The sequence below is a fragment of the Aquarana catesbeiana genome, linkage group LG06, assembly GCF_042186555.1.
Source record: "Aquarana catesbeiana isolate 2022-GZ linkage group LG06, ASM4218655v1, whole genome shotgun sequence".
Taxonomy (NCBI): domain Eukaryota; kingdom Metazoa; phylum Chordata; class Amphibia; order Anura; family Ranidae; genus Aquarana; species Aquarana catesbeiana.
The window spans coordinates 303,944,537-303,962,521 of NC_133329.1; the positions used below are offsets into that span (position 1 = coordinate 303,944,537).

The window sequence follows — 17,985 nt, forward strand, 5'->3', positions numbered from 1 at the left end:
GTCTATTGGGAATGAGCTGCCAATCTCTGTTTCCCATCTAATCATAGGGCCAGATTTTTCAGGTTGGAGAAAATTATTGAGGTAATTATAAAGGAGGGATATCAATCCTTTGTCTCTGGGTGAAGAAATGCAGATGTGTTCATATAAAGTACTAGGGGTATTAACAGATAATGAATAGTATGTAGAATAGAACTCATGGATCAAAGTGTATTGGTGGTGTTCTGAAGGGGGGAAATTAAATCTGGATTGTAGTGAGGCAAAAGATGGGAATTTAGAGTTGAGTGTAATTGATTTTAAAGTAGTAAGTTTGTTTTTGGTCCAGTTGTGAAAGAGGGTGTGATCATGGAAAGCAGGAGGGAATCTGGGATCCCCCAAGAATGAGGCTAATGGAGGGGTTGCAGAAGGGAGTTTGAAGTTACCCTTAATTCTATTCCATAAGTGTATAAGTTGGGCAATTATGGTGTTTTTCTTGTTGAGAGTGTGATACAGTTTTGTGTTAGACCACAAAATTCCCCTGATATTCAAAGGGTGAATAGAGGTGGACTCGAAGATCAACCAGGAGATATTTGTATCAGGGGAAGACCATTGTGCCATTTGTACTAATCTGGCTGCTAGGAAATAAAGCCAAAGGTTGGGAAGTCCCAGCCCACCCCTATCCTGTGGTCTGTGCATAAGAATATAACTACATCTAGGTTTTTTGTTGTTCCAAATAAATCTATTGATTTCATGTTGCAGGGATTCCAGTCTTGTTTTGGGTACATTAATGGGGAGAGCTCTGAAATAATATAGTAGTTTTGGAAGGATCGTCATCGTAAAGGCACATATCCTTCCAAGGAAGGAGATATGGTAAGAGGACCAGATTTTTAACAGTGAGTTGATTTGTGAGAAAAGGGGGAGGTAGTTGCTTTTATATAAGAGGTTGTGGGATATTGTGATATTAACACCTAAGTATTTAAAAGAGTGTGAGGACCATAGAAAATTGAAGTTTTTCTTCAGAAGTGAGGTTAAGTTTGGAGGGCTATTAATAGGTAGAATAGAGCACTTGTTTGTATTAATAAAAAGAACAGAGAGTTTATGGAATGAGTGGAGTTCTGAGAGGAGATTGGGGATTGAGATTAGTGGGTCTGTTAAGAACAGAAGTGCATCGTCAGCATAAAGACTGAGTTTAAAATGATATGGACCTTTTTGGTAACCTTTGATATTCGGGTTATTTCTGATGGTGACCGCAAGGGGCTCGATGGCTAAGGCAAAAAGGAGGGGGGAAAGAGGACAGCCCTGTCTAGTTCCTCTGCTTAGGGGGAAGAAATCTGAGTTATTCCCTGGAATTCTAATTCTGGTTTGGGGAAAGTGGTATAGAGCATTAAACCCATGTATACATTTTTCTGATATGCCAAATTTAGGTAATAGGTGGTTTAAGTAGGACCAATTGACACTGTCAAAGGCCTTGTGGATGTCAAGGCTGAGCAAATAGAGGGGGTGAGAGTGAAGGTTAGCATCTTGGGCAATATTTGTAACTAGTCTGTTATCGACTATTTGTCTGCCTGGGATAAAACCCGTTTGATCTGTATGGATCAGGGAGGTGATAACTGTGGCTAGTCTATTTGCCAGCAATCTGCCAAACAATTTAAGGTCATTGTTAAGGACTGAAATGGGACGAAAATTTTGGGGGTGGGAATGGTCCTTTTGGGGTTTAGGGATTAATGATAGGTTAGCCAGTAGCATATCTTCAGGGAAGTGACCACCTGATAAGATATAATTGAACATTTTGGTGAGACTGGGAGTCAGTAATGGGGCAAATTTTTTATAATATGATGTAGTAAAGCCATCCGGGCCCGGTGCAGTCGACGCTTTGAGGGATTTTATTATGTTGAGAATTTCAGTGTCCGTGCAAGGGTCGTTTAACGAAGAGGATTGGAGTTGACTGAGCTTAGGGAGTTGTAGAGAATTTAACCAGTCTAGGGTAGTGGGAGGCGGATGTGTTTGGGGGCCAGATAGGAGGTTTTTATAGAAAGAGGAGAAAATTTGGAGGACATCTTGGGGGTGTGTTACGATATTGCCTTTTTGGTCACGAAGTTTATAAACATGTGGGGGTTTAGTATCATGATTTAGTTTTCTGGCAAACATTGTTGAGGAAGAGTTTCCATGTAGCAGGAATTTGGCTTTAGAGAATCTAAGAGATTTTTCTGTGTCTTCAGAAAGTAATGTGTTTAGGGCCTTACGTTTTATTTGAATGAGATTCAATAAATCTGGAGTGATGTTATTATTTAGTTTATTATATAGATCATGGAGTTCATTGGTAAGGCATTTAATTTCTGTCAGTTTAGATTTATTTCTGGCTACGGCTATGTTAATCAGATGACCTCTCAAAACTGCTTTGTGAGCAGCCCAGATCGAGGTTGGGAGGACCTCCTCTGACGTGTTTGTGCGGAAATATTCTTCTATATGGGTATTTATTTGTTGGACAGTAGAAGGGTTTGATAGGAGTGAATCATTGAGGCGCCAATTAAAGGAGGTGGGAGCCATGCCAATATGGGAAGTTTCAAACGCTACTATGTTATGATCTGACCATGGGCATGGGTGTATGTCTGTATTAGAAGAGTTTGCTAAAAGTATTGGAGTGCAAAAAATATAATCTAATCTGGCAAAACAACTATGAGGGTGGGAATAGTGGGTATATGCTCTGACACCTATATTATGTGCCCTCCAAGAATCAATTAGCTGCAGTTTACTGAGAGAGCGATTTATAGATTTACTAAAAGCTTTGGAAGAGGGGGCCACCTTGCTTCTATCAAGAGCTGGGTGGGCAGATAGATTGAAGTCGCCTCCAATTATCAAATGAGGTGAGATATATTGTTCTAGTATGCTAAAGAATTTAGTGAAGAATGTTGTTTGGGCTTCGTTTGGGGCGTAAAGGGAAGCAATAGTGACATTTCGTCTATTTATACTGCCCTTTAGGATGATGAATCTACTGTCTTCATCTTTGTAAATAGAATGGGGTTCGAAAATAATGGAGTTTTTAATAAAGATGGCGACACCACGTGATTTATTGGAGAATGTAGTATAGTGGAATTGGTTGAATGATTTATCAAAATACTGTGGGTGGTTGGAGATAGAGAAGTGGGTCTCTTGCATTAGTATTATGTCGGCACCCAATCTCTTGTACTGTTTGAATGCTTTTTTACGTTTATTGGGGGAGTTGAGGCCTTGGACATTATGGGAAAATACTTTAAGACCCATATTTATTGGGGATGATAATTCTAATTGTATAGAAGAGGATCAACATGTACCAAAATATGGGAGACAGTACAAAAGGAATGACATTGAAATGATAGGTTGTGCATAAATGTATCGATTGATGAGAGATCAATAACTCTGTATTAATATTTAAATTCAGTGAATGCATCCTGTGTAGAGTAATAGCTAAACATTTAGAATTACCCAAGATAGAATGACCTGAAACGAGAAGTCTTCCAAAAAGTATATTATTTGCATAAATTGCCATAAGGGCTAATATAACAACAACTGAAATAACAAAAAAAAGGGGACTGAAGGACCTAAAGTCGTTCAGCCTAGTAATTTCTACCAAAGGACTTAATCGTCCAATTTCTGCCGGCGGGGAGTACAGCCCCCCTCCAGGAGAAGGCAGGGCCGCAGGCCCCTCAGGCAGAATGGGGGTCAAACTAGCGGCAGCGGATGGGCCAGGCAATTTGAAAAGTAAGAACTAAGTTTGAAAAAAAAAGGGGATTTGTGCATGGTAAAAATACTATAGGGTTAACCTTAGCATACCACTAAATAGTAGATAACCTCCAAAAAGTTAACGAGGAGAACACTTTTATATCAGGCTTTTTTTCCTTCTTTTTTTAAAAAGAAGAAAGAAAGAAAAAAAAAAGAAAAAAAAAAAAAAAAAATTTGTTAGGAACCAAAGGAGCAAACCAATGAATAGTACACAATATGACAGATTTGCAGAATCTCGTATTACTCTGGGGTGTAGTTATCGGTCAGGTGGTTCCACTGCAAAATGAAGTGACATAATATAACATCTTTGGTGTCTAATCGTAGGTGAGAAGGGTGGTTGTGAGATCTGAAATTTAGTAGGAAAAAAAAAAAAAAACCTGTATAGGAGAAGAAGGATAAAAGAAAGAACCAACAAAATATACAAAAAATAATAAGAATAAGGGAACAGGGGAACTTCCCCTCTCAACCCCACCTCCCCTTATTATAACCTCCCTCATTCCTATTCCTTCCAAAGGCAGAGTCAGTGAAAAATAGAAAAAAAAATAATAAAGTTAGTATTGGAAGGGGATTGGGTAAATGTTCTGAACCAAGGTTCTGAGCCAGGATTGATTGTAGCGTCGGGGGGATTTACATAAGGCTTGGAGGTTTCCTCATCACTGGGGTGTTAGGTAGGGGAGAACAGTAAAAACAGAATTTTGGATGTCATCCAGTAAAAGCGGCAGCGAAAAATTCGCTTACTTAATTAATGTACCAACAGATCAGGCGACACGATCTTGAGGGGAGTGTTGTTGCCATCTTCTTAGTTCTCTCGGATTGCGTCTGGTGGAGGGTGTGGACCATATAGGTGAAGATCTAGGAGTAGCAGGTAGACGCTGTGATGGTTGTGGATCTAGCAGTCCCAGTTTAATGAGCAGATCTTTTCCCTCGATGACATTATAAACAGTGTAGGTATTGCCATTATGAGTTAATGACAATTTGAACGGGAATCCCCATCTATATTTGATTCTGGCTGTTTGAAGGACATTTGTAACTTCTTTCATCCTGCGTCTTTGGTCTAAAGTCGCAGGGGAGATATCAGGGAAAATCTGCAGCCTTATCCCATCTAACTCTATGGATGGGGAGTTCCTGGCAGCACACATTATATCTTCTTTGGTGAGAAAGTCCTTCATACATATTATTATATCTCTGGGGGGTTTGTCTGCTGTAGGTTTTGGACGCAGAGCCCTGTGCATTCTATCACATGCAAAAGCAGAGAGAGGTTTGTCTGGTACAAGGTTATGGAACAGCTTTGTAATGACTTGGTTTATGTCTGTGATAGACTCTGGAACTCCACAAACTCTTATATTGTTACGTCTGTTCCTATTATCGAGATCTTCAATGTGTGCCTGCATAAAAGAAAAACTGTCTGCCAATGTATCATAGTCCTTTCTGAGGTCATTATGTGCAATGGCTAGTTCGTCATGCTTGGCTTCTAATAGATCTGTGCGGCCTCCTATACTGGCAATCTCCTGTGAGAGAGCGGTGGTAGATTTGTGGATCTCTTTCTCTAATTTGTCCACAAATCTGTCATAGATTGCTGACAGGCTTGCATCTAGATCAGCCTTGGAAAGGGGCTGAGAGTACTCACAGTCTTTAGATGTATGCTCCGGAACGCTGGAGGCCGCATGGTGTCCGGCGCCATTTTGGGTCATCCTCCTCTTCATGCTCATAAGGTAGCTTGTGAGGGTATGTTGGGAGCGGTTCTGTCGCCCCTTTTTGCCGGATGGCATGCACAGAATGATCCCGCGGGGGTGATCGAGCAGATGGTGCGGTTTTGGTTGGGAATAGCCCCGGTTATCATGCCTGGCCTGCCTCGTCAGACGGAGCTCAGCTCAACGGCGTCCGTCCCGCATCGCGCCGCGCATGCGCCCCTTTACAATCATTTTAAGTCCTATTATGGGTTGGGTCCAAAAGGTACATGCCACCTTTTGGACCTAGTTCTTTTATTTACAATTGTCAGTTTTCATGAGTGTAGGGAGTACATCTGTCATATACTTCTGGATCTTTGATAGGAGAAACACTGTTTTTCACACAGCAACAAGATTTGCTTGCACCTTTCCTCGGCTGTCCATTCACAGAAGACTTTGTATTTTGTGAATAGGTCTGCATAACATAAAGTGCCTTATGATTTTGCAGGCAGAGCAGCTGCATACAACTCTGTAGATACAGCAGATGAGACCAGCAGGTCCAGCGCCGGAACACAGGAAGTATAGCAAGAGCTTTGCTCCCAGGGCACAGCAAAAATTTTAATTATAATTTGAAGAAATTAATCCATGAGGTAGCATGCACCTCATTGGACTTAACCCATAGTAATCTGCCACATTTTAGAAAGTGACTTAATTCCTGGAATCCCGCCTTAAAGTTCAATTTATGGCCATTCATTTTATCTCTCCTCTCATGCCTGTAAATATTATAGTTAGCAATCATATTTCCTAACTTTTAATTAATTTGGATATACCAGAACATTTGCTTAAATCTTTCATCCTTCAAATATATGTAAACAGCTAAACCTTTTCTCAAAAAAGATGTAACTGCAGTATTTGGTTTTTGTGGCCAGATTCTAATATTTTTTTTTTTTTTTTACAAGCAATAAAAAACCTTTTAAAAAAGCTCACCTGCCTTTGTAGTGGCAGCCGCTGTGGAGAAATTAAAGCAAATCTAAAGGCAACATTTTTTTATTTATGGATAAAATAGGAAATGGTTAAAAACCTTGGCACAATTTTTTTTTTTTTTTTTTGCTGTCTGTGTTCCATCAGGGAGAGTTCCTTTTTTCCACTCTGAATGTATAACAGGAAATGAGAAAAGTTCTGTCCTATGTAAAATAAATCTTCTTTTAGGCGGGTGTCAGCAAACTAAGTGTTCTAATTTCAATATTTTCCCTTTATCCCTGACCTGTTGACCACCTAAAACCTAAAACACCTAAAATAATGATAAAGAGAGATAGCATTCTATAATTAGACATATTACATGTATTTTATAAAATAGTAAGTTTGGTGTTACTTTAAATCTCAAAGTTTGCAGCTAAATTTCTTAGTTTTACTTTCACTTTCAGTAGTTGGCTCAGCTTCCGACTCCCAGCAGTGAGTTGGCAGCCTTCCAGCAGTCTAGTAATTAATTTTGCCAAATACATATATGTGGCAGGATGGTGGTGAGCTTTAGGGCTGAGCTGCCACACATATTCAAATTAAGCGTCCCTTATCTATGCTGGGAGTGTGCTCGCTTAGCGCCCCTAGCACAGTGGTCCTGCTGTCACCAACGGCTTGCAGTCACTATAACTTATGGTTTCTGATGATGTACTCGCTGTGACAGCTGATTGCAGTGGTCATATGATAGGGAAGCCCATGTGAGGGCTAGCTTCTGCCAGCTGGAAAGAGTTAGGAAGCTGTACATTTTGAATGCCTATAGCTTGTCAGCAGTTCTGCTATTTGACCTCTCACACCTGCAAAATATAAATATATTTTTTTTTTCCCTGGAGAACAAGAACTTAAAGTCTCTTTGGTTCTGTAATGGCTTACTTGACAACCTAAAGTAGGAAATACCTAAATATTTAAAGCAATGAGTAAGAAAGAAAAGATTACAATATACAATTTCTCACAAAAGTGAGTACACCCCATACATGTTTGTAAATATTTTATTATATCTTTTCATGTGACAACACTGAAGAAATGACACTTTGCTACAGTGTAAAGTAGTGAGTGTACAGCTTGTATAACCGTGTAAATTTGCTTTCCCCTCAAAATAACTCAACACACCGCCATTAATGTCTAAACCGCTGGCAACAAAAGCAAGTAAGTGAAAATGTCCAAATTGGGCCCAATAGCCATTTTCCCTCCCCGGTGTTATGTGACTCATTAGTGTTACAAGGTCTCAGGTGTGAATGGGGAGCAGGTGTGTTAAATTTGGTGTTATCGCTCTCACTCTCTCATACTGGTCACTGGAAGTTCAACATGGCACCTCATGTTAAAGAACTTTCCGAGGCTCTGAAAAAAAGAATTGTTGCTCTACATAAAGATGGCCTAGGCTATAAGAAGATTGCCAAGACCCTGAAACTGAACTGCAGCACATTGGCCAAGACCATACAGTGATTTAACAGGACAGGTTCCACTCAGAACAGGCCTCACCATGGTTGACCAAAGAAGTTGAGTGCACGTGCTCAGCGTCATATCCAGAGGTTGTCTTTGGGAAATAGACACATGAGTGCTGCTAGCATTGCTGTAGTGGTTGAAGGGGTGGGTCAGCCTGTCAGTGCTCCGACCATAAGCTGCACACTGCATCATATTGGTCTGCATGTGATACTGTACTGCATATGATATGAAAGGTCTGAACCCTACCTGCAAGAGCGAGTGAGAACGTCCGATGAAGACCACGAATGGAGAAGCTGCAACACACTGGAATCGAACGCATGGACTCATGAACCATGAGGTGAGCTGGGAAGAGCCGGCCTGGTGACATGACGTATCATGCACCGGAACCAACAAGGGATACAGGTGAGTGTGCTGCTTAAATACCCCCCGGACTCCTCCCATAAATTCAGGCCACCATACTGGCCTTTATATATATATATATATATATATATACATACACTGTACCAAGAAAACAAGCTAATTTTGCTAGCTAGTGGCACATTGTCAGCCGATTCACAGTAGAGCAAAAGCAAGTACACTTCTCTGACCCAAAAGAGAAGTATGGCCAAAACAGCTTTGGCCATACTTCTCTTTTAAGACCACTTTAATTGTTTGTGAATTCCCATTGAATTTATTTGCATATGTGCTATTATCCTCACTGGTCTGAGTTTATTGTTATAGTCACTACTGGCCAGTATGTCTTATTTATCAAAGCGTTTAAAATATACGTGAACCCTTACCTTGTATAGCAACTCATTTGGCATGAAAAAGAATTCAAAGGCAAAACGTTTGTGTATACATAATTTAAATATCTTTTTTTTCTCTTTTGTGATCACACATTTTCTGTTCTCAGCTGCATAAGGAGCTGATACAGCTGGTAAGGAGACACAGCAGCACACTGGTCTTCCCAGTGAATGGCTGTGCCAGGGGAGGGCACAGTCTAATAACTGGAGAGCAGGGTAAGTTCCCAGCACAACCAGAAAACTGACCATTAAGTGCATGTAACAATTAGACATGTGCGATTAGTTTTGTATGAATTTCCGTAAATTCGTACATTCGGGAGGATTTTGTACGAAATACGAAATTTTGTTTACGAATTTTGGATCCAAATTCCTAACAAACATTCGTAATTGTTACGAAAAGTTAACGAACCTAAAAGTTAAAAACCCGCAAAGTCAGCACAGCACAGGGATTTTGGGAGCCCCTCATAATGATAAATTCATCATAACGAACATAACGAATCGTAATTGTTATGAAAAGTTAACGAACATAGCGAAAATTCGTATTTCGTATTAAATTTTGGACACGAATTACGAAATACGAAATACGAATTCATTCTTATACGAAATGGAACGGAACAAATTTATTGACGGCGCACATGTCTAGTAACAATCAGCGCCACCCCTACCTGTTATTAAAGTGCTAAATATTATACAATTCTGTGCAAAATGTTGCTAATTATCCGCAGCTGGTGTGACCCTCTCAGTGAATCCACCTCATCACACAATCAAATTAAGTACTCTTGTAGTGCAGCGCTGCTAAATATTAGGTGAATTACACTTCATAAATTCTAATAACAATAATAATAATCTGTGCAAAAATTCTTAAAGCAGTCTTCTATTCTATTCAATATAGTTCATATGCATATGAACTATGCATATAAATCAACCACCTCAGTGCTCCTTCGTTCTCTATAGACAATACTTAATTTTGCACAACGTCACCAGCCGTTATACCTGCACACCTCAAAAATGAGTAAGATACACTCAGATGGTAATCTTTACTTTCACTCTGCTATGGTGGCTGCGTGATGTTACGGGCTCGGCTCCTCCCCTCTATACGTGTATCACTCTCTGATTGGGCTTCTTCAGTAGATCTACTGAGGAAGCCCAATCGGAGGGCGATACGCATATATAGGGAAGGAGCCGAGCCCGTGACGTCACGCAGCCACCGTGGTGAGCGAGCTGACTTGACAGACTATTCTGTATATGCAAGTTTTTATTAGCTATCTTGTAAGTGTATTTTTTATTGGGGCAATTTTAATAAATATAGAAATATAGGGGTGTCACTGAGCGGTATCTCTGGAGTGGAGGAAGGAGAAAGCAGCGGAGATCTATGCAGGAGAGATAATTACTTTAATCCATTGGAATCACCCGGGAGGTTGCTGAGCTGAGAGAGCTGACGCTGAGCAGCTGGTCTGATGTGGACGAGAGAGACCATAGTGGAGTGAAAGTAAAGATTACCACCTGAGTTTATCTTACACTTTTTTGAAGTGAGCAAGTATGGGTGTGCACAATTAAGTATAAGAGAAGAGTGTGCACAAGTCTATAGAGAACGAAGGAGCACTGAGGTGGTTGATATGTGAACGGGAGTTCACAACAATCAAGAATTCACACACACACACACACACGACTCTGATCATTTACATACTGACTGGTTTAAGAATTTTTGCACAGATTATTATTATTATTAGAATTTATGAAGTATAATTCACGTAATATATAGCAGCCCTGCTGCACTATAATGCCCTGTACACACGATCGGACATTCTGATAACAAAATCCATCAGATTTTTTCCGATGGATGTTGGCTCAAACTTGTCTTGCATACACACGGTCACACAAAATTGTTGGAAAATCTGATCGTTCTGAACGCGGTGAAGTAAAACACATACGTCGAGACTATAAACGGGGCAATAGCCAATAGCTTTCGTCTCTTAATTTATTCTGAGCATGCGTGGCACTTTCTGCGTCGGATTTGTCTACACACGATCGGAATGTAAAAGATCGGATTTTGTTGTTGGAAAATTTTATATCCTGCTCTCAAACTTTGTGTGTCGGAAATTCCAACGGAAAAAGTCCGATGGAGCCCACACACGATCGGAATTTCCAACAACACAATCCGATCGGACTTTCTCCATCGGAAAATCCGACCGTGTGTACGGGGCATTAGAGTACTTAAAGAAAACGTACCATGGTGTGCTTTCATGCCTAGTGTGGCCAGTTTTTAATAAGAAAGCAGAGGGACTGGCAAAAAACAGGTATTTGACACAAAGAAAGCAATACAAACAGAACAGGAGTTCTGGTTGGAGTAACCTATTTTTTAAGAGAATTTTCAGTGTTTTATAGGGTTAGCTAATATAACAAAAATAGAGCGTTGCCCAATCCTGTTGCTTCATTGTTTTGGTTAATCTGAAGACATCTTAAAAAATATATTTTAAGACATTCACCTTAAAGGAAACCTGCCATGAGAGAATAATGGAGGTGCCATTGCTGATCAGTCCTTGTAAAAATCTAGTTTTCTGTCTGTCACGTTGATGCATTGGCTTCAATGCCCCCTGAATCACTGATCCTAAACAAGTATAAAGATAAGGAATGTTCATTTTCTGACACACGTATGCCATGCTTGTGCCATTTCTGTGACAGTATTGACAAAGCCAGGATTGTAGGAGGCCAGCAGTGGTAGCCCATGTATTTCCCTTGACAATGTCACTTTAAATCTGTAGTTCTTCTACAAAACCAAATAAAAAATATTATTTTATTATTAAAAGCAGTTGGAAAAATAAAAAATTTATTTTTACCCTGTTAACATTTGTAATGGTTAAATTTCATTTTCTGACAGTCTGGTAACTCTATTCCAGTCAACAATAAAAGAAAGAAAGGCTCCCTTTGTTAACATAATAATCTCTGTCACACATACAATAGCACCTTCAGAATAGTTTATACAGTTCAGGTTATTTTCAGGATCAGCTATCTGTACTTTTATATTATGAAAAGGATATCATATACACAAAATGAGCAAGGGAAATACAATTAGAGCAAACTTTGTTATATACTACTTTAATAATTAAAGGATTAGACCATGATAAAATTTGCCATGCAGTCAAGGGGCTCCAGTAGTTTACAATTCAAGGTGCGGTGTAGAGAAATTGAGATTTCTTTTAAATTACACTCCACCAGGCCAATCACAGCTTCTACAAAGCCCAGCCAAAAAAAACAGCATTCTGAGTGAATGGCTCTGTCCTGAGTTGCTGTATTGTTTTTCAATGGGAAGATCCAGGGTGGCATCCAAGGGACACCAGCACTTGTATAAATTTATGGACAAACAATGCAACATCTATGCTCTCATTTCTGTGATGATGGGCATGTCCAATGGACCAATTGACTTTGCTTTCATGCAAAACAACTCTGATTGCTCAGAATACTGCTTTTTTTTCTTTTTTTTTAGCTAGGCTTTGTGGAAGCAGAAGTTGGTCTAAAGGTTTATAATTTAAAGGAGGCGCAACTTCTGTACATTGCACCATGAGTTGTAAACTACTGAGGCCCATTGATTGCACTACAAATTTCATTAGGAAGGTGAACTAACACTTTAACCAAATGAACTAAAAAATTACCTTACCCAAGGGAATCATTAGTGTTTTCCGAGATGGTGAAATGTAGTCCCTCAACTACCTACTGATATAAAGAGACAAGTATATGAGGGTTTATACTGATCTGTTAAACATATACTTGTGAAGACAGAGCCTGGTTTTCAATAACACATTCAACGAGGTGCCTCTAGGACCTATCCTATCCCTCTTATCTCCACCTTTATTGAACCTGCTATAAAGAAAGCCTTATCCACCACCACACAGACCTTGTACGGCAGGGTTATCTCCTTAAGAGTGCAATGTAGTCACCTTCTCAGTTTCTGGACTGTCTGTGTTTTATTCTTCCCCTAGCTTTAGTAAAAATCTGATTAAGGTTTGGGACTTTTCATGTACTTCCTTAGGTCAATAACCACTGAGCCAAAACATTATATAAAATAATCTGTACATAACTTTATTTAGAACATTTTACAATTCTTTAAGGAAAGGGTTTTATTCCATAAAAACAAGTTAACAAACTGCTTGTCCAGGGTGATGCAATCTTGGATTCAAGATCCATTTTAGCATATCTTTTAGCCAACGCGTTTCGTGGGCTGACCCAATTCATCAGGGCCTCAGATCCTGTCAAATACTACAGAGTCTATATCTTTATGCTCCTTAATAGAGTGTTTTCTGCATTGGTGTGATATATCGTGTGTCCTCTGTGCTCCAATATCAGCTACAGCGCGGGCTTAAATTGCCGGGAGGGCTTCCATAGACATCCTTCCATTCCTGCACTTCCCCAGGGGGGCGTGCGGGCGGCGGCGCTCTGTGATCACTGAGTCCGTGAGACTCGGCTGATCATAGATCGGGTAAAGGGCCAATCAAAGCAGGCCCTTTACCACATGATCAGCTGTGAGCCAATGACAGCTGATCATGGAAAAAAAACCTGCTGGGTATCGTTTTTTTTAATTTCCTTCACGCTGTCAGCATGAAAGAAAAAAAGCTGCGGCTTCTGTTAGAGTGGCATCTGTCCCCTTAGCCACCCTCATGTGCTCCTAATCAGTGCCCACCAGTGCCACCTATCAGTGCCCACCAGTGTCAACTATCAGTGCTGCCTATCAGTGCCGCCTACCAATGCCTATCATTTCCCATCAGTGCTGCCTAATAGTGCATATTAGTGCCACCTATCAGTTCCCATCTGTGCCACCTATCAGTGCCCATCAGTGCCACCTATCAGTGCAGCCTCATCAGTGCCTCCTGATCAGTGCCCATCAGCGTAACCTATCAGTGCCATCCATCAGTGCCCATAAGTGCTGCCTCATCAGTGCAGTCTATTAGTGCTGCCTCATCAGCACACATCAGTGAAGGAGAAAAATTACCTGTTTGAAAAATATTATAACAAAATATGAAAAACGATTTGTTTGTTTTTATAAAATTTCTGGTCTTTTTTTGTTTGCTTAGCAAAAAATAAAATACCCAGTGTTCATTAAATACCAAATAGAAGCTATATTTGTGTGAAAAAAATGATAAAAGTTCATATGGGTACAGTGTTGCATGACCGTGCAATTGTTTTTCGAAATGTGAGAGCGCTTAAACCTGAAAAATGGTCTGGGCAGGAAGGGGGTGCTTAGTAAGCAAGTGCGTAAACTTCACTTCAGCTAGATGAAGCCAATATGTAGCTGCTTTCCATGAGTCTTTGCTTTGTATAATTAAGGAAAACCATTCTGGACCTTTGAATTTGCATGCCTCGTTTTTATAAAAGACTTATACTGTGTGGTATGCCTATCTATAATAGAGGCGCTGCCAGTGACCATTTATAATTTTTTTATTTGTACTAATAGTGGCGGGGATGGGGGAGGGGGGTGGAGACAGAGACACAGAACACAGAGCTGACAGGCAGGGAGGAGGGGGTGAGGGGGATAGAGGAGTACAGAAGAGGGCTGCGGATGACGAAGGGATGTATGTTCAGCAGCCCTGATTATCCTTGTCAACACAGAGAGGGGGACACAGAAAGTGTCAGGATCCGCCAAGTTTAGAGAGGGGCAGATTAGACAGCACAAGCACTGTGCAGTTTAATGTGTTTTAAGAGAACAGGATCTTTTTTTTTAAAGGTTAACAAACGCTTTAACTGCTTGCTGCCCACCCACTGTCAAATGATGGCGGGGTGGTGCGACTCTCATTGTGGGACGACGTGATATGATGGTGTCCCAGAACTGCTGCTCTCGTGCACTGTTCTGGGACGCAGTGCAACCCCGATCTCTGTAAAGAGCCCCATCCACGGCTCTTTAACCATGTGATCGGCTCTGTCCAATCACAGCCGGTCACATGTAAACACAGAGATGCCGGTAATCGGCTCTCCTCACCTCACACTGACAGAGTGTGTGGCGAGGAGAGCCGATCAGTGGCATCTCCACGCAGGGGCACATTTAGGAATGTAATCAGGGCACTGATCATCAGTGTCCTGATTACAATATAGCAATACAGTGTCACCAATTAGTGCCCACCAATGCCAGCAATCGGTGCCCACCAGTGGCAGCAATCCGTGCCCACCACTGCCCACAAGTGCCACCAATCAGTGCCCATTAGCGATGGCAGTCAGTGCTGGCAATCAGTGCCGCCTATCAGTGCTGTCCATCAATGCCCATCACTGCTGTCGATCAATGCCCATCAGTGTCGCCCATCAGTGCCACCCATCAATGCCCATCAGTGCCCATCAGTACCGCCTATCCGTGCCTATTAGTGCCCATCAGCGCACATCAATGAAGGCGTAAAATTACTTAGTTACAAAATTTACTGACAGAAAAAAGTAAAAAAGATTTCTTTCAAAATTTTTGGTCTTTATTTTTTTTTTGTAAAAAAATAAAAAACCCAGCAATGATTAAATACCACCAAAGGAAAGCTCTATTTGTGTGAAGATAATGATAAAAAATTTGTTTGGGTACAGTGTAGCACGACCGCGCAATTGTCATTCAAAGTGCAACAGCACTGAAAGCTGAAAAATGGCTTTGGGCAGGAAGGGGGTGTAAGTGCCCTGTAGGCAAGTGGGTAACTAGAAAACATAACTCACTATGCATGCAGTGCATAACAATGAGCCTTATCCAAACTATGAAATAATGTAAAAATGTCTCTCTCCTGTAGGGAGTTGATGGGTACTCTTTAGTGCAGATATTGTTGTAGCTTGCATTCAGCAATCAAAAGCAGCTTCTTCAGCAGTACAGTAAGGTATATAAACAGAGCAAGCCACAATGTCGGGAACCACACTGAACTCCTCAAGTAAGAGTCCTGTTTACTTATTAATCAACCAGCAAGGACTAATTACAAAACTTGTGAGTAGACTTGGATTTAAATGGGTAGACATTGTATAGAACGATCCATCTATCTTTCCTCCTGTCTTAATCACTTTTGACCTTTTCATGCTGTTTACTTGTGCTAAATGTTAAATGCAATGCCAGAATTTTGCTGCAAATAAATCATTTGAGAAAAACATATCTGGGCCCCGTTTTTTTTTTTTTATATGGTTAAATGTACTCGTACTGTATGAATATTCTTGTATTGTCTCCTTTCACACGCGGGCTGTCAGGGTCCATCACCTTAGTCCATTTTCACCTTGGAAAATTTCTCAGCCAGGCTCTTCCTGTTGTGGCAGCTAATTAATCTCACCCTAGTCTCCATGCAGCCCACTTGTCTATCCTTTGTGTCAATCACTATAAGTGAGTGCCATATGCACTATGTGTTCTAGTTTCTTATGTAGCCTGCCTGCTTTCCTTGTTGACACATAAGGGTGTGAGTTCTAATTACATCTCATGGCTCTGCAGGAAATTCATTTGGGACATGTTATTTAAAGCAGCAATATATGTTACTGCGGAGATTGAGTGATAAGCAGCCCAGAGAGAGGGCAACCTAACTAGTCAAAATCTGGCTTGCACCGTGCAATGGAATAATAATGACCTGATATATCAATGTGTGAATTGTTAAGCATGTGTTAACTCCTCCCGTATGTTTTATCTCACTTATTGAACTGCTTATTTTCTTGTTCTTTCAGAGGTTTTACATTTTTGTTCCCTTTGTCTGAATACATTATTGCAATTATGGAAAGTATTGGTACTACTTTTAATATTAACTATAAGAGTATTTTTCTTTGTATGCACATTTTGGAAACTAAGTTGATGGTTTTCAGCAACAGGGTCTAAAGAGTATTTTTACTATGTAGTATTCATTGTTTTATCTAAACTTTTCAAATATTAATGCAGTGCTTGAATTTGCAGATTTACAAGTAAGAACAGTTGTTTCTCTGCCTTTGCTTGCTAGTTAATCTCTTATTGCTTTTGTTTGACAGTGAGCGGTGTAGGTACACCATGAGAGGCCATGTGGACTCTGTCAACAGCATTGAGTTCCTTCCATACTCCAACATTGTGCTCACCAGCTCTGCAGACAAGACTTTGTCCTTGTGGGATGCTAGAATGGTAAGTCTTTTATATACCCCACCATTCCTGTCTAATTTGTTGACCACAATTGCAGATGTAGACTTGGTATTGCACTGTTTGTGATTCAGTAATAACCAATAGTCAGTGAGTTACAATATTAAGTTGTCTGGCTTCTCCTAACTGTTTCTTATTTGGCAATATCTTGGAGCCAAATCCCTCTCTTCACTTCTCTGTTGTTCCTCTTTCCTGACTGATATATAGACCTCTGTATTACATTGTACAGTTTATCTGCCAAAACCTCTAAATTATTGCATTTGTAAATTTCTAAAAGCCAAAGGAAAGGAAAAGTAGAGGTGAGAAAAAATACTTGGTTTTACCTTATATACCTTATACTGACAGGCATTCCTCTTCCTCATCTAAGAAAGAAGAAAAGACTTGATATTGTGCTGTTTGTGTCTCAATAACAGTCAATAGTAAGTTGGAATAGTGAGTTGTCTGGCTGCTGCTATCCCTGCATAGCTCCCCAGTGCCCCTCATCCAGAGGGACTGTCTCTCTTTAAACACAAATCTCTTTGTCCTTCCTTACGCCTCAGTTTTTCCTCCTTCTGGTCTAAAATATAGACTTCTTTAAACAATGTATTGTTAACTATAACAAACCTTAGAAATTATGCATTTGTTATTCTAAAAAGGCAGAATTAAAGTGGAATATTAGTTTCAGCAATGCCAAATTAACTGAACTCTCGTGCATGCACGCGACTGATGTCATCACGGCCCAGCCATTTTAAATGGACAGAGGTCAATACCTGGAAGCCACCCGGCTGAAGATGACAGTGGTCAGTGGGGAGCTCCAGGACAGCACAGCGTTGGATTAAAGTATAGTTCCACTTTAAGCAAAAGAACCTGTGGATTAAACCAATAATTGTTTCTATGTATATTCATTTATTCATTCTTGTCTGTGTAAAGCTGGCCATTCACTAGTAGATTTCCAAACGAATGTTTGTATGAACATTTGTACAAAAATTCTCAGTGCATTCCATGACATGACAAATGGCGTATACTTCAAAATTTAATTTGCTTTTAACATTTGAATTTGAAATGCATGGACTTTACTGAACAAGTATGTAGTATTTGTTCAGTAAAGTCCATGCATTTCAAATTCAAATGTTAAAAGCAAATGAAATTTTGTGTTAGAATTTTGTTCATTAGAGAAAAATTTTCAGTCCTGCTTCTTTGAAATTTCTCATTACTGGTCAAAAACAAATGTCGATTTCACCCCTCTAATGATTAAAAAAGTGAACAAACATTGATAAAATGA

At 40.1% G+C, this 17,985-nt stretch overlaps 1 protein-coding gene across 1 annotated transcript in view; it reads left to right on the forward strand.

Moving 5' to 3' along the window:
- Nucleotides 1-17,985, forward strand: part of SPAG16 (sperm associated antigen 16) — a 1,492,162-nt gene that overhangs the window by 833,297 nt on the left and 640,880 nt on the right. The window contains exon 13 of the mRNA XM_073633573.1: nt 16,583-16,709. Coding sequence (XP_073489674.1) covers nt 16,583-16,709 — 127 coding nt within the window. The remainder of the gene's footprint in view (nt 1-16,582; nt 16,710-17,985) is intronic.